Here is a 23,346-nt window from a genome sequence, read left to right on the forward strand (position 1 = left end):
GGGAAAAAACCCAGTTATAGATCAAAGCTGTGGTGTTAGCATGCTAACACACTAATATATTAACGCATACTAACAATGCAATCTTGACTTTAATGGACTTAGATGGGTGTAACTGCTTAGGACTGGACTGTAAGGAACACATTCTAGATGAAAATGGCAAATATACAGCACATCCCTAAGTACACTGTCTGGAAGTAAGTCCCATCGAATAGCTCTGAGTAGACCTGCTTAGGGTTTCTCGGATAATTGTACATGATCCTTGTATTATGTAATCTTTAGTGTAATATGTACAAAATGTATTTTAATTGATATTTATTTACAAAAGTATTTCCAGGCCATGCCTGAAATTCCCTTGGTTATACACCAGAGAATCATGACAAGAGTGTTGTTTTGTTCTTTTTATACTGAAACTGGCTACTGCAGACTTAAAGCTTCTTCTTAATTTGACAGTCCTCTGTCCAACTGCTAAAGAATATTGCAGCCAAAAAGTTCCACCCGAAGAGCAATACTCTGATTCCACATTTTGGGAATAATGCGAATGAACCTAGAAAATATAGGAGGGTTGAAAAAGTGCTTGATATGTCCATGGCTATTAATATTACCAGTGAACACCTGAAAGTAAACAGAAAAGATGTAATTAGTGAGACAGTAGAAAATGTGTAAAAAAAAGAAAGAAAGAATTCACACAGTTTAAATATGCTTATAAATTCTTGCAACAGGACACTCGACAGAGTGGACATCTCAAGTTTAAATAAGGTCTACCTCCTTGTTGCAGAAAGGGGCAGTGCTGTGTGGAGTTTGCCACAGATAAAATGTCAGTTCCAAGAACCTCACACAGACACTCCTTCCCTCCTGGCCCCTTCAGGCCACAGCAGGCAAGGGCTTTAACTGGATGTCACCACTCTGGTTCTAGGGCTTTACTAAAGAGGCTTTATTATAGAGCTTCCAGTGATTTCTAGAACACCCCTGCATCACCTTCAGGCTTCCCCCAGATGTGATGTAGCAATGTCCCCAATATCTTCACCCCTAGCCCTCCAGCCAGTCTTGGCTTGGAAACCCTATGGATGCCACTCTACTCCCTAGCCTCATGACACTTCTCCAAATTAATATGAACCTATAAAGCTGTCTCACACAGAATCAGACCTCTAGGCTGTTCTATGAGCCCAATATTAGCTACTGAAAAGTTCCTCACCTTGCTTACCCTTGCTTTTTTTGAATTTTGAAAACAGGTAGCAAGTGCTGCATCAAAATGGCTGCTGGGGTGGAGCAAAATCAATCACAAAATGGTTGCATGTTGGGATTGTCCAAGCCCAGTAATGTCCTATGATATATTCGAAAAGAACCTTATCTAATTACTCTAATGTTCTGTGCATATAATTATTGATTCCCAGTTGGCTGGTAGCAATACATCTCAAGTTGAGAAATTCCTGGAGATCTGGAGAAATTCCTGAAGATTTGGGGTTGGAGATTGGGGAGGGCAGAGTTTGGAGTGGGATGTAATGCCATAGAGTCCATTCTCCAAAGCTGCCGTTTTCTCCAAGGGATGTGATTTATGTGGTCTGGAAGTCAGTTATAATTCCAGGAGGACTCCAACATGGAGGCTGGCAAGTGGCAACCATACTACTGAAGGACTTAGCTATTTGTAGATGTTGGGGGAGGGTAACAACATTTTTGAAGCGTAACATGCTCCTGAATTTAAACTAAAAGCATACATAAAGAAAAAAGGCACCTTTTCCATGGAAGTTGAGCTATCCAAATAAGACTTCCATGTTGAGTCATTATCACTGTAATGAATGGAGAATGTTTTGACATACATTTCAGTAATCAAAGATTTGGCCCCTTGGGTTATAATTGCTGTTATCTTCTTAGGTTGATGAAGATCGATCTGCAGCCACTGATTATTGTTGTTCGACTATAAAGGTAATAAGTATAATAATCGTATTATGTAACCTAATAGCCAAATTGGTAAATATCCAAAATATGCAAATGATCCAGTGAGTTCTACAGAAATGCCAGCGCAAAAGAATTATAATGACAGGATGAAAAATGCTGCCCATCATTGAATACCACTACAGACTGGGGGGAAAAAACATATGGACATAGGATGGAAAATTCAAATGACCAAAGGCCTGGATCCAGACCAGGGGTGGCCAAACTTGCTTAATGTAAGAGCCACATAGAATAAACATCAGATGTTTGAAAACCACAAGACAGGAACATCAGATGTAGGAGAGAAGGAAGGAAGGTAGGTAGATGGGGAGAGAGATGTGAAAAGAAAACAACTTTAAATGCATTCTCCAAGCCACCAGCTTGGCTTCCAAGCCACAGTTTGATCACCCCTGATTTAGACTAACCTTTCCATGAGCAAGGACTACCCTCCATGGAGTGTAATTTTTACACCTCCCTGCTCCAGTGGCAGCCCAAAATGCTCCCCCAAATCCTATAAACAAGCAAATCATTATCCTTGAGTAGATATCCTAAGACACAAGGAAATTGATCCAACCCTAGGTTTCTATTAGAATGGTCATATGCTGAAGAATGATGCCTTGGGAAGGGACAGTGGTTCAGTGACCAAGCTTGTGCTTTGTGTGCAAAATCTTACAAATACCATCCAGCTGAAAGATGCCAAGTAGCAAGCACTGGGGAAAATAATTAAGTACATACTTACAAGTTTTTATTGCTGATTGCCTTTTTGGCTTTAATGGTTTCCTTTTGGAAATAAATAGTTAATATCTATCACTTAAAATAAGGGTGGTCTGATGGTAAATTGTACTCCAATGGCCAATTTCTGCTGGGGTACCTAATTGTTTATGGAATAGACCCTCTTTCAATGATAGCCATAAAAATGTTTTATTTTTTTTTAAAAAATATGCATTTAGCTTGTTCATTATCAGCAGCAGAAGCATTAATTCCACAGTTTTATCTTTACCTTTGCTTGCCAGGCATTCACTCGCCCTTTTCTATTGAGGCGGGCAAGGGATGGCTCCCATGAATATAACCAATTCTTCTTATAGGAAGAGGCTGTAATCTGTGCATCCTTAATAGCTCCATTTTCTAAACCCAGTGGCATAGAGCAGCCTGTCAATAAAACAGCAACGCATTATTGTTTGATCTCTCAACCATCAGAACATGTATTCCCAGCCTGAGAACCCCATTTCTATAGCTGATTTCTTCAAATAATTCTACCACCTAAACTTCACTTTTTTCTTTTAAAATCTTTCCTATTCCTCATACTTAATGTTTCTGCCACAAGAAAAGGAATATGAGAATTGTGTAACCATAGCATTATCTAGCAAGAGCCCCCTAACCTTTCCAAATGCATGTGGATCATCAGCCAAACTTTCTCCCCCTCCATCTCTTGCTCCAAATAGAAATGTCAGACAATGGAAGCTAAGGTGAAGAAAGGGAAAAGGCACTTGTATGGTGTGGGCAAGTGAGTGACAGAAAACAGGAAAGCAGTGCCAATGTACATCTGGAATTTTCCTCCTGGCCAGTTTTCCCTACATATGATTTCTAAACATGCTTATTCAGAAGTCTTGAAGCAGTTGCCTTTAATTTACTCTTCTGGATCCCTTGCCTCTACTGAGGTAGGAATATAGTTGGGGTATAACATGTTGATCTGCATTGTGAATTCTCAGTTTAGAAGATGATGGAAAATCACGGAAAGCTAGCTTGTGGCATTCGATAGAGCCTTTTCTTTTTGTTTGGGCTAAATCTCAGTGCAGGATGGCTGCAGGTGATGCATCCATGGGGATGCTCCACCTGCAGCCCATCCAGTAAGGAAGTGGAGCTGAGCTCCGCATTCCTTTGTTCAGCCCTTTAACTGACGTTTTTCCCCTCCTCACAGCTGAGTGGAGGTGCCCCTTTAATAGCAGGTCAACTGTGATAGGGGAAGGGGGCTGTATCAGTAGTGGGCTGCTTGGGAATGTTGTTGTTGTTTGTATCCCACTCTCCCTGAGCCTGGCTGTGTGGGAGCAGTCTTTATTAGGTCCATGAGAACCATGTTGAGTGATATACCAAAGGGAATTTCCTTCCTTTTTCATCAGGTAGATGTATTTCAGATGAAAGCTCAGTGTTCCTGGTCTGAACCAGAGGTGGCCCCAGAAGTAGAATTTGTGACCAACTGTGGCTAACGGCATAAAGTCTGGCATAAATGAGACTGGTACTTGCAAGATATACTGTTGCCAGAGACTTCCTGCTAATGGTAGATTCTGCTGGCCAAGAGGAAGGACAAGCTCCTTTTGGTCCTTAAGACAGGACAGGGCTGCATTGAGGAAAAAAACTGAGAGACAGTACCCACCTCCCTCTTGTGCCTGTGGAAAATATTGTAGAATCCTAACCACTGTTATTAGATGCCCTCCACCATCATGCCAGAACACACAGGTTTGCTTATCTCACCCTTACTCCAGTACATAGTTTTCTCTTCCTCCATTTTTGCATCAAAACAATCCTGTATGGTAGTTGAGGCTGACAGAGAATGACCGGCTGAGTGGGAAATTTGATCTCCTAAACCCTAGTCCAACCACTCTAATCTACCCAGAATTTAGAATTAAACATAAAGATGCAGTCCAAGATATAAGAAGCAACACATAATTTGTAACGGAAGACATTTGCTTTAAATATCACAGATAGGCATTTATAGCTTTGCTAGTTACAGAAGATCTGTAGTCTGAGGAACTGCAATTCTCTCTCTCTCTCTCTCCGCCTTGTTGGCAAATGATACAATAAGCCCCGAACAATAGCCTTGGCGACATTCATATCAGCAAACTGGGCTGGGAACTCACCTGAAGGTACAACATGGTTTGGGAAACAGGAACAAGGTTTCAGGGCAAATTCAGGTTTTTCCTAGCAGGGCAACATACATCTGAGATGATTTGCTGGAGTCTGGAAACAGCAGGCAGGACACACAGTGGGTATGTGACACCCACCTTAGTAATGGAAACATGCTAGTTGTGTTTAGGTCTATGCAACCATCTATTTATTTTTCCCATTAAATTGATAGTAAATAGATAAAATGAATTTTCAGGCCTTACCTTCTATTTCACACCCCAGCAGTTCCATACGAAGTGTAGGTCTGTTATAGCATACAGTTGGATATACCCTAATATACCTAGCAATTATAGGAGGATCAATGTGATTTTCTTTTATTTCAGTGCCATCAGAGTTACCTTCAAAAAACTAAAGGAAAAATGTTTGTAAATAATTATACAATATTTGTTCATTTTATTGTCAGCTTCCAAATCACTGGCTGCAAGTCAGCTTTTGGAACAACCATGTCTGCAGTCAATATGCATGAGACAGTGGCAATTTAAATACACATGCAAGATGAACATCTATATCCCCGTTGGATATATGTGTAGATCATTCTAGCAGAATACTGTATTTATATTACATGGTTGGCTGTATACAGGACACTGCATTATACTGAATGAGACCAGTGGCCTATTGAGGTTAGTATTGTGTACTCTCATCACCTGCTACCTGATCCGTTTAACTGAAGATGCTGGGGACCGAACCTGGGGCTTTCTGTATGCCAAGCACATGCACCACCACCGAGCCATGGCCCCTCCTCTGCAGTGACAATGAGAACCCTTAGCTAGGTGAGGATTAGAATTTGTTACTTATTTATGTAGTACCGTAGACAAGTAATACACACTCAATGGCTTGGGAGCCACGTGTGGCTCTTCGACATGCCACCTGTGGCATTTCTGAGTCCTGTTCAAGTTTCAGTAAAATTGGACAAGGCCCTTGCCCAGCGTGGCTTGTAGTCAACAGGTGGTTCCTACCTTGAATACCTACACAATACCTATCAATGGGCTAGTAGTAAAGTGTCCTGATGTTTGATTGGGAAATTAGACAGGAAAATTACCCATCTACATGAAATTAGTTTGAAGATTAAATCCACAGTTTAAAAGCACTGGGATGGGTCTGAGATATGAGAAGCAACCCTGTGTTGTAGGTCCTACTCCCTATTTCAGCAGGTTTCTTTCTCTTCTTGCATGATTGCTTAGGTTGCTCACAGCTAACTGGAACTTGGAGAACAGGAAGTGTTACCTACAGACACTACAGTCTTCAGGCTGCCACCTGCTGGCTGTTCTTCCACTTAGGGTGGCACTCCTGGCATTAGCCAGAGTTTGGGCCCTTTCCATTGTGGCTCCCCAGTCTTGTTTGTTTGCCAGGGCTTTTGATGACTATGAACAGCAGACATCTGTTAGGTAGGGGAGGGAGGCATTTGGGGATTGTTATTTTATTTTGGATTAATCTGTAATGCTTTAATTATTACAGCAAGTTACCTTTACCAAAAGGAAATATAGGGCGCAAATATTTTAATAAATACATTTACTTCCCTAGGAATATTGTTTTAAAAAAGAAACAATTTAAGCTGCTTCCTATAGCTAAGAGTGAAGGGCTAGCCATAATGCAAACCGGCAACACTACGTAATGGGACCAGCCACAGCAATGATTTCAGGTTCTGGAAACTTGAGCCATTTCCCAGGCTTGCATAAAGGCCTAATGAAGGGACTTGATAGAGACACCTGTACATGGCCAAACATCATATCCCAAAAAAGCCAGAGACCAGGAACATTTTGCAACCCCACAGGGCATACAAACACTGGGTTAAATCCAACCATCCTCCAGGTAGCTTTCCTGCCCAGCCTAAAAGCGGAAGAGGCACTTAATTTGGAGGAAGGCTCATTAGATTGGAGGAAGACTTTAGACTTGAACCAAGAAGAAAGAGGGGTATAAATATTTTAATTAATAAATACATTTTGCTCAGAGGAATGGTAGGATAGGATCCACCCTACTGGCAGCAGCCAGGCAGTAGCAAACAGAAGGAGGGGGAGATGGAGATGGGAGAAAGCAGGGCTTTTTTTTCTGTAGCAGGAACTCCTTTGCATATTAGGCCATACCTCTCTTATGTAGCCAATCCTCCAAGATCTTCCAGAGTTCTTAGTTCAGGGCCTACTGTAAGTTCTTGGATGATTGGCTACATCAGGGGTGTGTGGCCTAATATGCAAAGGAGTTCTTGCTACAAAAAAAGCTCTGGGAGGAAGAAGGTCAATGGCCAGCACTGATGGCAAGTGGACATGGGGAACAGGAGAGCTGAAGATGGCAGGAGAGGAAGGAGTAAAGGGGAGTTGATGGGATAGCACTGGGGGAAGGAAAGGCAAACAGGGAAAACTGAAGCTGATCGCAGGAGGGAGAACAAAATAGGTTATATGTGCTTCAAATCCAATGAGCATACAGACCTGTGCCCCAGTACTGTTTCCTCTGAAGGCAATCCACCTTCTCCCATTTTTGCTGTACACAATAAAATATTCCTCTGTATACAAGTGCTTTGTTAATTGCTTGGCTCCCTGGGTCTGAATCCCTGTAATTAGAACTTCCCTTTGTAGGTCCACCTGTACAACAACAAAATAATGGACCCATATTATTCCAATTTGATTCTCTGTGCTCAGGTATCCTTGAGAAACTGTTGCCGCTTGATACGTGCTGCTGATCCATGGCTATTTATACACAAGCCCTGCCATGTAAAGTGGAGTTAGGGTGTCTAATCTTTTTTGTACTGAAAATGGAATGGACAAATGAGGGGAGCCAGACCTCATCCTTGCCTTACCTTGTTGCACTTAATTGTTTGAAGCAATTTTCTGACAATCCAACTCACTTCTAGTATTGGAGCCAGAGTAGGGGGAAAACCTTTCAAACACTGGAGCATAGGTGAAGGAGGGGATGGGGATCTTCTCACTCCATACATAGCCCTCTGAAAGCCAGGTATTTCCTATTTAACATGTTATGTGAATGGGCAGAGATGTGAATAAACAGATTTATGCTCCACCCCACCAGTTTTGACTGTAGTCAATTTCTTTGTTAGAATTATCCATAATTACAGTAATAAAAACATTTATTAAGAATAGCATATCACATGCAAAATCAGCCTTTGCTACATCAAAGTGTGCTGGTTCCTTAACCATTCTTATTCAAATAAGCAAAAGTCAACACATACACAAGATGCTACCTCTTGGTCATACCTTAGACACAATTCTTTGGATCAAAGTCATATGGTGTTAAAAGACGGGGAAAGCCTCCATAATCACTATGCAAACTGAATCTCTTTTTTATCTAACAGTGCAAAATCTTAGAACTGGATTGGATCACAGGACAACTCTTGGTCAGTGCTGTACCTCGTGCCCACATTCCACATAACTTGTGACATCCCACACCAAACATCATCTGCTTTGTATTGTGGCCTGCCAGCTGCTTTACAACCTCTCCCAGCAGCAAACATAGTAGTTCATTGAGCAGCTGATAGCTGATGGGCTTTGTATGCTTTGGTTGGTTAGATCTTGACCACCACCATGACCACCAGCATCCCAAAACCACCATCACAGATCCAATCCATGGCGCTAGTACAGTCTCATGAGCTATAAACTATACCATTACTAGAAGCCCAGAAGAGGTAATGCTCACATGGCCCATACTGATATAACCTTTGGCTATTCCAACTGATTCTGTCCTTCAAACATTACTGGAGCAGCATGTGGATCCAGCCACGCAGCAGTTATACACCCCCTCAAAATGTATTAATGAGTGAAGAGTTGTTCTTAACTATATCTGTTACAGGTGGAATCTGACATGAACATAGATAAGCACATTGACACCCAAACATTTGGTTGGTCTCTATGGTGCTACTGGACTCAAATCTAGTTGTTGTACTACAGACATGGCTGCCACCTGAAACTATCTTGTTGAGACCTTGGAGACACAAGGTTCAAATCTCTACACTGCTATGGGCGCTCAATGAGTAACCTTGGGTCAGTCACTTTCTCAGCCTACCCTACCTCACAGGGTTGTTGTGAGGATAAGATGGAGGAGGGGGAAATGAAGTGTGCCACTCTGAACACCTTGAGGGAAGAAGAGGATATAACATGCACGAAATAAGTGTTCTATCCCAGCTAAGAATGCTTTGGTATACCCAGAAAGTGTATTCACCCCTTTGGCTTCAACCAATCTAGTATCTATGAATAGCCTTATAAAATGTGCATTATGTATGTTTCCAGGTGAATCCAATGGAAATTGCTCAGATCAATACTGCAGAAAATCTAGACTATCCTGCAATGCAAACATAGCCCAAACGCATACCTGGACCCAGGAACCATTTTCCTTCTCGGTGCTCCATGCATTGTATTTCCCAGTATTGTATAATCTTGCCAGTCTGGGCTCCCAGTAAGCTGGGTAGGAGCAAAAGAAGGAAGGATGCTTGTAAGAATAAAAGAAAATAGAAGCACTGTGATCTTTTTGCATGCCTGCTTTTGTTTTAGAAGAAATCAAGGCCTTGAAATTGACTGGTTGATTTTTCAAGGGAGGAAAAAAGGCATTCTTAGAGACAGTCACTTGTAAATCCATTGCTAGAGTAAAAAAATGTTCTTGAGTGCAATCTAGGACATGTTCACATACATAGCCTGTTGAATTTTTTATGCCATCTTGTATGCCTGCTAATTAATGTATGTCACATTTCTGTTTGTTTTTGCTTGGTTAGTTCTGCAATTAAGGAAGACAACTTTTTCCAACCACAGTGAAAACTTGGAAGTGAAAATATTAAGCCACACTGAATAAACTCTGCTGAGGTGTTCATTAAGTAATGGCATGTGGTATCATGGACATTTATTTATTTAAATTATTTCTTTCTTCTCTATCCAAAATGTTTGAGGTAGCTCACAACTTCAAAACCAAAGCTAAAGCAATGCTGAAATAACAACAAACAGCAGATTAAAAACACCATTCAGGCAGCAGCAAACACCATGAAAGCAGTAACAATCAAAAGAGTGATGAAAACCACCAAAAAAAAAAAAAGCCAAAGCACAGGCTTATAACATGGACGCTAACCAAAAGCTTGACTAAACATGCATCACCTAAAACTGAACACAGCTGGGGCCAAGCAGACTCTTGTGGCAAGGCATTCCACTAGAGATAATGTTGCATCTTCAGATGCCACTCACTTCAGAAGATACAGTGGCATCTGAAGACCCCCAATACCCATTGGGAGGGGAGAACCTGTGTTCCTGGAAGGGTGAACTAAAAAGGTAGAGCAGGTGAACATATTCAGTATCCTCTCAGACATTTCATAGCTGTGACACTCAACTTACGTTTGTGATCAGAAGCACTTATTTGTGAATCTTGTACAATGCCACTTGCCAGACCAAAGGGTAACTTGCATTCTGTAGAGAAAGATCACAGACATTTTACTAGCCATATCTGCAAGGTTTAGGAATATTGTTCCTTATTCCATGCAATAAAAGGGGTATTTCAAACAATCTTTTTGTATACAAAAATCCACTGGGAACCTTACCTCTGCAGTCCATACAGGAAGATACATACACAAAACACATTTGGAACATAATCCTATTTTATTCTACTTCATTTATATCCTGCCTTTCTCCCCAATGAGGATCAAAGGTTGCTTACATTACATTATTCTCATTTCCTCCTTTTTAACCTTCACAACAACCTGTGTGGGAGGTTAGGCTGGAAGTTTGTTGTGACTGGCCAAAGGACACCCAGCAGGTTTCCGTGGCAGAGAAGGGATTTGAACAAGGGACCCTCATCCTAGACTAACACAGTAACCATGACACTATACTGACTATCAGGCTCTTGGAAATGATGCAAAAAACATCATATGAGGCTGTAGTGGGAACAGGGAATATGAGCTCTCACATGAGTTTGTGCAAAGGTGGGGATGACTGATTCACTGTCTAGATACAGCCCCACCCAGTTCTATTCTGTCTGAAGTATCCGCCAACCTTTGGGAGTGGCTTTTGGGGCAACACAGAAGAGGTCCAAAGTGAAGGTACAGAAGAGACAAATAAGCTCTCCATAAACACTGCTCAATTTACCTCACAGCATCATTTTTGCAGTATTTAATGCTACTATAAATACTCAAAGTGTGTCTGTTTCATGATATTGTTGCTTTGATTATGTGACATTTTATTTAATGCATAATTTATATAAAATGAGTTGAGATTTGTTTTTTCTCATGTCTGTTGACATTTGTAACATATAGCCATTAACTTTTGGATTAAAGCAGGACTTCCTTTGTGGTGGTCCTCACCGGTACTAAGTTTTCTCACCTGGGGAGGGGATCTCCCAAGTCTTGAGGGGGGAATTGGTGAAAATCAGTGCAACCTAGTATATGAGTACTGGCAACTCCCCCCTCCCCCCAAAATGAGTCATAGTATGTAGCACTTCCTTTTTCCCTGGGGCAGTACTATAGGTTTTTGTTCCCTTGGAATGAAAGAATATTGAAGAGCTCTGGGGTTGGATCCAGCTGCACTAAAGTTTACAGTTGCACTAGTGCTCTTAGATGAATTTGAACTTAATGTATCCACATTTGTGTTTCCATTTGTAGAAGATGCTGTGCAACCAATTCCCAAGCACTATAATATATAAGGGAAGATGTGCTAGATGTTTGCACAAGTGGCACTGCACTGCTTATGTTTTCATTTGTGCATCATTGGATCCTGTTCCTAGCCATGGTGTTTTTGCAGTGTTTGATTATTCACATATGCGGAGTTCATCAGAAAAAAGCACATGCCCAAAGCCAGGCAGCTAACTGCTAGTTTCCCAATTAGAGCAACTGAAAGCCAAGGTATTTCATTTGCAGCCAACTCATAACTCTTTGTTCCTCTGCCCAAATTCATATTGCAAGAATTCCTTCTAGCTGTCTGCCTTTTCTTTCTCCAACTGTGTTGGGTATTGTATGCCAAAGGATGGCACCATCAAGAAAGATTCAGCCCTCTGCTGTCCTTGATCAGCCATTAAGTTTGCTGGGCCAAGCCACAGGCCTCTTCAAGCAGACCAAACTTGTAAGAATACTGATCTCTGTGAATTTTAAATGGAAATCTCTATATAAGTACTTTAGTTTAAAGCACTGATTGTGGCTTGGATCCTGCCTAGAATTTCCACAAGTTCAAAGCAGGCAATTCTCCTCTCCATGCCTCCCTGCACAGCTGCTTCCAATACATATTCCAGGGAACACAAACTCCCAGGAATACCTTGGGGGGAATTAGAAGTCTTCCACAGAATAGGGAATCAGTTAAAAGAACAGCCCTTGAGCCCATGGAAATTCTAGGCAGGATCCAAGCTATATCATTGGCTGCCATTGTTTTTTGATAACAAAGCAGAGATATGCCATTACATCAATATGACCTCACTGTACTCAGCTTCCTCTATTTATTTTCTGTCACATGTAAAGCATGTAGCAACTACATGCTTAGTAAGATGTTCCCAAGAGACACAGGAAGAAGGCCTACATCAGAGGCTGCCATGCATTTGAAGCAATTGAGTAGGTTGGCCCTGCAGTTGTGACATTCCTGCATTCTGCTGTATGCAAATAGAGCCTCAGTTTCCTTGAAGCATTCCTCTTCAACAAGTAGTTTATTCATTTCTGCAGCTGAATATCTAGTCTAAAGTAGACCTGTTAACACATACTAATTCCTCCTTGCCCTCTGCCACCTCATTTATTCTGGATGCATAATTTGGGGATGGAGAGAAACAGAAGTGGGGATAATTTACGGAATTGGGGAGAACAGAAATATGCATAGCCATTAGATAGCTCAATACTTCCCAACTGTGCAATGAAATTTGCAGATTACGCTCTGTTACCTTTATCAATAACAAGAAAAGCAGTCTGCATTCCAGCTTGCTGATATTCACCAACTTCTGTGTCCAAAAGCCACACACCAGCTTTTGATGGCTTCATTTGAACAGTGCGGAATGAACCTTGAAAGGAAAGAGAACATATTTGAGTATATGGTTGAGGACTCATGGTGCGACCACCTTATAAAGCCCAGCAGGCATGGTTCTAGTTAGTGCCTACAAAAGAGACATGCATACCCCAGCCTGGGAATCTGAGGCATGTTGTCTTGAACTTCATGAGGGAGGAAAATCAGGCTATAAATTATTATTTTCATGTAGTAGCACATTGGCAGCAACATTTATTGCATCATCAGTGCACAATAGGCAGGTCCCTGTCTACTAAGAGCTTACAGTCTAAAACAGGCAATATTGAAGACAATGTTGAGGACATGAAAGGGGAGAGGGTGGGGAGAGAGAAGTGGGGTGTTTCACTCCTTTGATATTTGCAAGCATGTGAGTAGTACAGAAATAAGGACTTTATCCCTGATCAACAAAGTTACATAATGCTGGTCTTGTTGTCTCATATGAACACAGCCTTTTAACAAAAAGATAATTGTTAATTCTCATACTGCAGAGATGAAGAAATTGAAAACAGAAAAGAGAAGATGAGTTGCCACTGCAACAGAGAGGGCTAGTGAATGAGTTGGAAGCAAAACCCACTGTTGTTGCAATAAGCCAAGACAGCTCATACTGATTCATATGGTTAGAACTGACTGGATTCATTCTAGCATTATACAGAACAGCAGTTACTTCAAAACATGGATTGGATTATATTTACCAGGAAGAAGTGGGTAAATGCCAAGCTGATGATTTTCCATTCCCTGTTCTGTGAATGTCTGACCATGAAAATGAACCACATGAATATCTTTTGGCCCACCAGTGTTCAGCAGATGCCAATTAACTGTCTCATCCTGATACATCCTCAACCCTGGCAGTTGGTACTGGATCCCATTAATAGCTGAAAGGAAAATATTTCAGCAAAGATCAAAGAAATTGCAAGCAAATATAGTACATCCTATGGTAATCAGATATCTTGATACACATAGTATCACTACAATTGTCTGTAACCCAATGAATTTTTCAAGCTTCCAATACTTATGAAACTCATTGCCTTGATTAAAATATTATCTTTATGGCAGAAACCAGATAAATAAAAATATTGTAAATATATACTGGAGATCTAAAAGTTTCATGGTTGTTGAGGGAAAACCACGTCCTGCTCTTCCTGATTGCAGCCTCCCATGTTGTATAGCTTTTGTCCATGTACATCCCCCCAACTTTCAGCATCACCATTTCAACACACCCAGGGGGTTGCTGGGGAAAGTGGAAACAAACTTCTGCCAGAACTTTCTGCTGGCAGTACACAGGATTCAAGCATGATATTCTGGATCAAATCCCTAGAGAGTAAACTCCAATTTCATGCATGGAGTTCAATATACAGTATTATTTGTTCTCACGAAAAACAGTATTAAAAGAGTGAAAATTCTGGTGGGAATACCTAACAAATATGCAGGAATTTCAAGGACACTGAACAATCATAATCTCCACTATTTATTTATCTACTTCTCCCACCTTTTCCCCCAAAGGAGACCCAAAGTATCTTACATTGCTTTCCTCTCTTCCATTTTATCCTAATAACAACCCTGTGAAGTAAATTAGACTGAAATTATGTGACTGGCTCAAGGTCACCAGCAAGCTTCTATGGCAGAGTATAGATTTCAAGCTGGGTCTTGTTGATCTTAGTTTAACACTCTAACCACTATACCACACTGGCTCTCTTAGAACAGAATGCCATTTCTTCAGTGTAGTTATTCTCAAAAGAAGTAGCCAGGATTTGTGTTTATTACCTGCTATGATTTTCAAATGTTTCCAAAAAATATCATACTTAGCTGTATAAATCTCAAATTGTATATATGGATTCAAAGTGAGTACAATCATGCCAACAATAAGAACTTCAACTCCTTCAATTTCCAATGTGAAGTAAACAAATGATCAACCATTCTGCTGAAACAGAAAGGAGTATACACATGCTTAATTCAGAAGAATTGTGCCCATCTTTGGGTTACAAAGACTGCAGTCTTCCTCTTAAACGGAGAGAATGGATTATGACGTCTGTATGAAGTGGACTGTAAATAGTGCTCTGCAAAGCAAGTTCATAATTTTTTTTTGTTTTACTAAAGAGTGTATTATATTAGTGAATACAGATACACTTAAAAGTCTAACAGTAAAAGAAATGAAGTAAGAAATGACAAACCAGTTTGATTTAATAGTGGAACTGGTTGTGATGACACAATAGAAAAAACAGGGATCTGTGTTTGTAAACTGCAATTATTTGTAGCATAAATGATGGCACATTAAAAAATCACCTGCAAATTATTCATGTACACAAATTATTATCATGTAGTCATCTCCCTTTCTCTTTTCTGTTGTTAAGGGCTGAGTTATTCTTTACCACCATTATAAAAGACAAAGGTTATAAAAGACAAAGATTATAAAAGACAAAACATTAATCTATACCAGGATATGTATGGCATCTTTCAGCATCAGTTTTGTCTGAACATGTCCTCTTAGCCTGTTTATTGAAGTACCAGCTCTTCTTTTCATCAAAGACCATAAACAGCAGGACAAATTCCCGCATATCTATTGGCTTATACTCGTCCAGCATTCCTTTTTTACAGATCAAAATTGGTCCAATCAAGCCAGAGTGTATATCTTTTCCCTGCAAAATAAAACATGACAAATAAGAAAGTGGTTCTGCAAATTAGTTTCTAATTGCTAGTTTCAAGTGATTTATTTTATATATTTTTTTTAAAAAAACATAATTTTGATTCATTTTGATGCAAAGACTAATGAACAAAGTTAATGGAAGTTATAACGTAGTCACTCCCTTCTGTTTCATACACACACAAGAATCTTCAATGCAAGATATGTCTACAAAACAAACTGCATGTAAAATAAAAAATTGAAATACTTTGTTAAGACTGGGGAAAAAAGCATTTACAGTCTAATTCAAAGCAATCTGAACTTTATTTTTAAAAATAGATTGTCTTACTGGGTTTACAGCAGAGTAATAGGCCCAGGACCTACAAACTTTCCCATCTTGTACAGGTCCTGACTGTTTGGTTACATGCCAGACATAGGTATAGGTGCCATTTGGTTGGATTGCATCATCCTTCTTGAACCATTCTGGAGACTGATCATCATAGCTTCTGCCTTCAGAAGATTTCTCATAGGAAAGTCCATGAGCGTGAAGAGAATATGCCCTGGAGGCCAGATTTTTAAAATGAACCTATAGAGTTGAAGAGACAATGATTATCAGTGATGAAGAAGCACCCCTCCCAAAACAGCTTTTAAAATATGAAGGTATTGCCCTGGGTACCAGTTTTGTAGCCTGAGGGTACAACAGTTCAAGTCTAGATGGTTGTTTCAGCAGAAGAGTCCTTTGTCACATGGACTATTTACACACTACTTTGCAACAACTGAAGAAAGATTTATTTACAAAATGTATACCCTGCCTTTTTGTCTTCATCAGGGCCACCAAGGCAACTGACAGTGTAAAAACATACATAATAAAATAACATCTTAAAAACTAACAGCACACACACACACACCATTAAGACAATTAAAATCAAAGCTAGAACAAATTAAAAAAAAACAGATTAATAATTCTGAAATCCTGTTGTGGGATTTCAACTACAGCTAGCTGTCTGAACAGATCAACTGGGCACAGGTCATGTCCTCTCAGACAGTTGCTGCTCCCCGTAAAATAATAAAGAACAGTTCCTTCTGACAGTACTCAAGTTGCTTAAGATTCTATTTTTTCTTATTTTTTGTAATTTCCTATTAGTGAAGTCTCCCTTACTCTTAAATCTTATGGTAGTATTATAATCCTATAATGGTGTCAGTGGAAATTTCATTCATCTCCATTTGACCCATTTAAGAGATGGGCAACCAAGACAGAAAAGAAACTTGCTCCTTCCCCAGAGTTCAGAGATAGGTCCCTTCAATTACATATTAGCTGAGCCTCCCCAAATGGCTTGTGGGTGGGAGTAGGCCATGTACGCAGCTGCTTAGGGCACTGCCTGGCCTACAGGGCACCACTAGGTGCCTCCTCCCCACATGCCGCCCGATACCTCGCCGCCTCTTTCACCCACCTGGGACCCGGGCGGATGAAAGAGGCAGTGTGGCCTCACTCTGTGAGGGAAGGCACCCTCAGAGTAAGGCAGAAGCACCGTATCACCTCTTTCATCCGCCCAGGACCCGGACAGACAAAAGAGAGGTGGTGCAACCTCACTCTTTAGCTGCCTCCCTGCAAGGAAAGGCAGCCTCAGAGCAAGGCTCCCCAATAGCTTGTTCCTTTTTTCTCTTCTGTTCTCTTTTTTTCTTCTTACTTGGCTTCCTGTACTGTACAATGCTCTTCTAAGTAATCTGCACCACCAGAGGAACATGCAGTATTGTGCTGGATGAATCAGAGGCACCTTTCTGCTGAGAAAAGGAGGAGGAGGAGGAGAAGAAGATGATATTGGATTTATATCCCACCCTCCATTCCGAATCTCAGAGTCTCAGAGCTGCTCACAATCTCCTTTATCTTCCTCCCCCACAACAGATGCCCTGTGAGGTAGGTGGGGCTGAGAGGACTCTCACAGGAGCTGCCCTTTCAAAGACAACCTCTGCCAGAGCTATGGCTGACCCAAGGCCATTCCAGCAGGTGCAAGTGGAGGAGTGAGGAATCAAACCCGGTTCTCCCAGATAAGAGTCCACATACTCAACCACTACACCAAACTGGCTCTATTCAAGGAACTACAGTTTTATACTGCAGCAGTGTGTAAGAAAAGTTAAACTAGATCTCAGTATGTATTTCCACTTACACAGTATCTTGCACAAGCAAAATAAAAGAACTGCTATAGAACCTTTTATAACACTTCACAAATTCTTGCATTTGTAGAATCTGTCTAGCAACTATGTTCCTTCCATCCACCGGGTTTTTTAAACCCAACCCACTGAAAGCATATTAGTATGCAATTTCCAATTGGATTCAAATTAATTCAGGCTTCTAGAATTCTGTTATTGTACCATATATATATAATTTCCATTCTAGAGTTTAACTACAAGATACAAAATGTGTTGGTACTGCTTTAGGAATGCTTCATACACAAATGAAAAGGAAATCCATCCTTCCCAGATGGCACAGTTTATCCTCTATTAACCTCCCTCCTTATTCTAATAGGAAATGGACTTACCAAGATGACGTCACCTACTTCCGCTCTGATTATGGGGCCAAGGATGCCAAGGTGATCTTCATATTCCCTTCTAACTTCAGGCGTTCTAAAAGTGCTGTCTTGATAACCTCGGAAAACCACTTTTTTGTACACTGTGCTGGCTGAGCCACTTTTCACTGTACTGAGGACATGGAGCATTAAAAAACAACCAAACTGTAAACAAAACAATTATTTTCTTATGGCTAAAATGAATAGTAAACAGTTCCCTGGAAACTTGGTCTGGGAAGTGACAAAGCTACTTCATGATCAACGAATAAGCAATATGTATAAAGTCTAGTATTTAGCTCTTGATTCCATTGAGTTTATTGGATAGAATTCGGAGAGCTACTTTGTATATGTCAAAGGCCTTGGCTCAGCCCTTTATAAACTCTCATTTTTTCTCCTGAACAACATGTCTCTGTACTACATCAAAAACTTCAAAAGTCAGAAAGAGTAAGAGTCCAGCAGCACCTTAAAGACTAACAAAATAGATATGAGCAGTGACTCACAAAAGCTTATACCCAGTGGGTTGGGTTTAAAAAACCACAAATTTTGTTAGTCCTCAAGGTCCTACTGAACTCTGCTCTTTTCTCCTGCTACAGACAGACTAATACGGCTACCCAGGGCTTTGTTGGTAGAAAAAGCCCAGCAGGAACTCATTTGCATATTAGTATACACACCCTGATGTCACCATTGTTTCACACAGGGCTTTATGTGGGAAAAGTCCAGGAGGAACTCATTTGCTTATTAGGCCACACTTGCTGGTGCCAAGTCAGCCAGAACTGCATTCCTGTGCGTTCCTGCTCAAAAAAAGCCCTGTGGCTACCCATGTTGATCTACAAACTTCAAAAGATAGTCATATTTAGTACATGGTGCTGTTGTTTAACAAATACAAACACAAAGTTATGCTGGGCATACAGAAGTAACTGCACTGTTCTTTGAATCCTGCCCAAAGTCCGCATTATACTCATGAAGAATAAAGGCTAATACACCATAAAGATTTTAGTTAAGAAATTTCAAATGTTTATAAAGATATTCAGCCTTTTGCAAATGAAAACTGATTTTCCTCCTTTCCTTTTCACCAAGCCACCTCTTGTGCTCCTCCCCTGAAGTTCCTACTCAAGGTCAGGGGATTCTCCTGAACAAAATATCATGTGATGTGACATATGAGGGGGGCACTCCTATAGAAAGAACTGGTCGAACTTGCCCCCTCAGTCTCAGAGCAAGCTCTAGGAGTCTATATTCCTCTTGCACAAGTGTCACCAGGAAGGTCACCATTGGCTAATGAGGGGTCACACAGGCTTGCTGGGGGAAAGGGAAGTTTGTCTCACAAATTCCTTGTGATTGCAGAAGACTGGATCCATATCATGGTTTTAGATCTTGTGATTGTTTTCTAATGGCTGGACCAAGTGAAGAACTGGTCAGGAAGTAGAAATATATAAATTAGGATGTATAAATGAATAGTCCTGACCTGGATGGCCCAGGCTAGCCTGATCTTGGAAGCTAAGCAGGGTCAGCCTTGGTCAGGATAGAGGGAGACCACCACAGAAGTCAAGGGTTGCTATGCAGAGGTAGGCAATAGCAAATCATGTCTGAACATCTCTTGCTTTTAAAACCCTACAGGGTCACCATAAGTCAACCTATGACTGATGGCATTTTTCACCAAATAAATAAACAAATTATGATTATACCCCAATTGAGCATAGCATTTATTACATTGATCCTTAGCCTTTGGAACTACTAAGTTAACTGTATTAGCAACTGATCAGGTCTTCTTTCTAATGATTGATTTTTAGGTTAGGCTTGTCAACTCTGGCTTGGGAAATTCCTTGGGTTTTGGGACAGTAGCTGGGCAGGGTGCTCTGTTTCTCCTAGACTATATGGTATATGTTACAGACTACTGTCTGAAGGGGACAGAAGTTTTATTCAAGGTATAAGCTGTCACACACAAGCACACTTCTTCAGCAAACGTAAGCACTTGTGTTCCTCAGCTAAGAGGTGCTTCATCACCTCCTGATACAAAGAGAACAAAGCTGTTGAGCTTTAATTAAAAAGAAAGAAAAGTCACCTGTGGAGCCAGTTTTAGAAAAAGGCTGTCTGTGTCAAGCATTGTGAATTTTCTAGCTGTTATAATTGTTAGATCATAGAATTGTTACTAATCATGAAATAAATAAACCAAATCACCAAATCAGGCACATCAAAGCAGCAAATCCCCTCCATTGCTTCTTTCACTTTTACTAACAAATGCAGGAATGTTCTCTTTGAAGATAAGACCTCCTGGGACTCATTCCCAGGCCAAGCGAGGCCTGGACCCAGGATGAGCCAACCACAATAGAGATAAGGAAGTTAGAGTGTGAATTTCACACGTGAATGTAGAATTGTTTATAGAACCTTTGATGTGCCATTTTAAAGCTTGTATTCTGTTGTTACTAAGTATCAGTTCCAATACCTAGCTCAACTGAGCACATGGATTATCAATAAACCAAACTTTGTTTCAAAACCCAAGGACTGGTTATTTTGAAATCTCATGCTTGACAGTCTGGGACTTATAAGACCAGACCCTTAATAAATGTGTACAAAACAACCTTATCCTGCGTCACACCATTGTCCATTTAGCTCAGGACTGTGCACTGCTCTCACTAGTAGAAGCAGCTTTCTGGAGTCTCAGGAAGAGTTATGTCTTTCCCACTTGCTACTTAAGAACTTCCTGTGTAAATGCCGGAGACTGAACCTGGGACATGCTGCATGCAAAGCTTATGCTCTGCCATTGAATCATGGTCCCTCCCAGTGGGATCTTTTTGTGATCATAGAGCACCCAAAAATGTTTAGCATTGATTAACACCAATTGATAAACACTGGCACAAATTTTGACCCATATTCCCTATCAGCTCACTTATTTCTCCTTCCTACATCTCAAAACTTAATGGCATTTAATGTTAATTAATATCACACTAGTAAGGCCTATCTAACTACAATAGTTAAGACAGCAGCATGAATCAGTCATTGGTAAAAGAGAAAAAAGCAACAATCAAACCTTTTTCTAAATGCTGCATAGTCCCACACATCTTCTACAGCAGCAATGTAGTATGTCTTTGGCTGCCCAGCACCACGTAAATAGTGCCCAGCTATGTCATCAGGGTTACGCATTGAACTAATATTAAGTCGGGAATCTGTCGTATATGGGTCATCATAGTGTACTAGTTCATATTCCAATGAACCACTGGAACTCTCTTCACTGTCTGAGTATATTGGGTCAAACTCTTCATAGTCTCCATTTTCATTGGGAAGGCCTATCTTGACAAAAGGCTTAAATTCTCTTGGTGTCAGAGTATAATTGGCTTCATTCAGTAACATAGTATGGTTAGCTTCATTGAAGGCTTGGGTATAGTTGAGTCCTTCAGATGACACTGGAGGTTTGAAACCTCTTGGAGTCATTGAAGCACGTAGATGTTCCTTTTTCTTCTTTCGTCGGGCTTTCAGTAAAGTCCCAGATGTCATCATTGTACAGTTTTCATTTTCAATCAGGGCTCCACTCTTGCTGCCTATTTCCTGTTGGCCGAGTTCAGGCGGGGAATCTCCTTTATACATCTCCTGTTTTTCCTTACTAGGGAATATGTTATTTTCTTGATCCATTGTGGCATTTCTAGAGCTGTTTTGAAATCTGTCACCAACAGCATTAATAAGGTCTATTCCTATGTCATAATTCTCTTTCTTAGAGACAAAATTCCACTCATAATTTGTCTTTTTAGAGAGACACTTTTGCCTTTTCAGAGGTAAAACTTTTGGTCTTTTTTTTACTGGCTTTAGAATGACAGTAGGGACTAAGCTGTCTAAAATATCATCCAAAGTTGAATTGCCATTTTGCTGGACTTTTGAGAACACTAATTTGGAAGTATGGGGTGGTTCAAATTCATCACTTTTGACTTCTTCTCCCACAGCCAAAGTTAAATTAGTTGAAAGGATGGGAAACTCATCTTCATCATAATCATCTGAAATGTAATCAGTTTTTAACTTAAATGTTGTATTATCTAAGGTGGTGGTTTTTTCTGCTCTAGGTATGCTAAGAAAGGGCATACTCGAAGTTGTGTTGCCTAAAGAGAGCTTTCTCTTTTCTTGCACATAAAAGAGCAGAGCACGCATCTTTTTCATGGCAAAAAATGTTGCCTCTGACAGACCATGTTTCCCCTTCTCTCTATCCAAAGTATCTTCTCCATCTGCATTGTCTTCTTTTTCCTTCTCTGGAGAGACTTGTGAAAATGTGGCCACAGTGCTGGTCTCTGTTTCAGCTAATAATTCTGAAGGATCTTTGCTCAGTGCTTCCTCAACTCTTCTCAGGAGTTCTGCCCCATTTGTTTGGTTATATCTAATTGAGATCATAGTAATATTCTCTCCATCACCACTTTGACCTTCTTCAGATGATAAGATGCTAGTTACTGTAGTGACATCTGAAAACACAGCCTCTTCAGCCAAAGAGGAGTAATTTGGATGGAGTGACTCAACAGTGGTGGGGTAAAAAGTGGTACTTTGAGTTTCCAGCATTTCATTACCATGCAGTTTATCACTATTATTTGTAAATACATGATCTAAGGTTACAGGTGTGTCATAGTCCCTCGTAGAGCTGGTGCCATAAGTGTCTTCCATTGCAAGAGCAGTAAGATTATACTCCTCTTCCTCAGCAGCTGAACTGTTAAAACTTCGAAGCCCCAGCAATGAAGCTAATTCTTCTTGGTAATCCTCTTCCTCTCTCTTTTCTCCATACTCTTCTTCTTGGAAACCATAAACCGTGGCTAAGTTTTCTTGATAATCATCACTTTCTGTTACTGCTCTTCTTTCTGTTTTTGCAGTTGATTCTTTAGCAGTTGTAAGAAGCACCTCAGCAGGCACAAAGGCATTATAAAGTGCATCTTCTTCTGTGTAATCATTTTCACATTTGACGTCCCTAAACCTTGTTCTCATGCCATTGCTCATTTCACGGGAACCCCAGGAGGACAGAAGCCAGGTTCCTGCAAAAGCAGAACACCACCGATTATATTTTTCTCATACAGATATAGTTCAACTTTGGTATCAAAAATATGAATTCTTTGGTTCGCAGTAGTGGTGGCAAGGACTGATACAAAGTCATACTGCATTACAGTATTACAAAGTCAAACCTAGCAGAGCTTATGAATAGTTTAGCCATAGGAAAAGTAGAAGTTCTGCCATTAGGTTAAAACAAAGCCTTATAAAGGTAAATTATGGAAAACAGACTCCTAAGGATCAAAGATGGGAGGTGATAATGGCAACTCCATGCAAAGATGCTGCAGCATCTTTAAAGGGTTTGTGTGGGACAAAAATGACAGTTCACATCATCATCCCACAGTGCCTTTCTCATTCACCATCAGGGACAGGTCCAGGG

At 40.5% G+C, this 23,346-nt stretch overlaps 1 protein-coding gene across 1 annotated transcript in view; it reads right to left on the reverse strand.

Moving 5' to 3' along the window:
• Positions 1-297: 297 nt before the first annotated feature.
• F5 (coagulation factor V) overlaps positions 298-23,346 on the reverse strand; it is a 53,109-nt gene continuing 30,060 nt past the window's right edge. Inside the window, exons 13-25 of the mRNA XM_060234621.1 lie at positions 20,986-22,954; positions 17,934-18,093; positions 15,746-15,982; positions 15,211-15,412; positions 13,472-13,651; positions 12,661-12,777; positions 10,146-10,217; positions 9,142-9,230; positions 7,251-7,403; positions 5,034-5,178; positions 2,930-3,078; positions 1,730-1,912; positions 298-612 (exon numbers count right to left, since the gene is read on the reverse strand). Coding sequence (XP_060090604.1) covers positions 466-612; positions 1,730-1,912; positions 2,930-3,078; positions 5,034-5,178; positions 7,251-7,403; positions 9,142-9,230; positions 10,146-10,217; positions 12,661-12,777; positions 13,472-13,651; positions 15,211-15,412; positions 15,746-15,982; positions 17,934-18,093; positions 20,986-22,954 — 3,803 coding nt within the window. The 3' untranslated portion in view covers positions 298-465. The remainder of the gene's footprint in view (positions 613-1,729; positions 1,913-2,929; positions 3,079-5,033; positions 5,179-7,250; positions 7,404-9,141; positions 9,231-10,145; positions 10,218-12,660; positions 12,778-13,471; positions 13,652-15,210; positions 15,413-15,745; positions 15,983-17,933; positions 18,094-20,985; positions 22,955-23,346) is intronic.

Source organism: Heteronotia binoei, chromosome 3, assembly GCF_032191835.1.
Source record: "Heteronotia binoei isolate CCM8104 ecotype False Entrance Well chromosome 3, APGP_CSIRO_Hbin_v1, whole genome shotgun sequence".
Classification (NCBI taxonomy): Eukaryota; Metazoa; Chordata; class Lepidosauria; order Squamata; family Gekkonidae; genus Heteronotia; species Heteronotia binoei.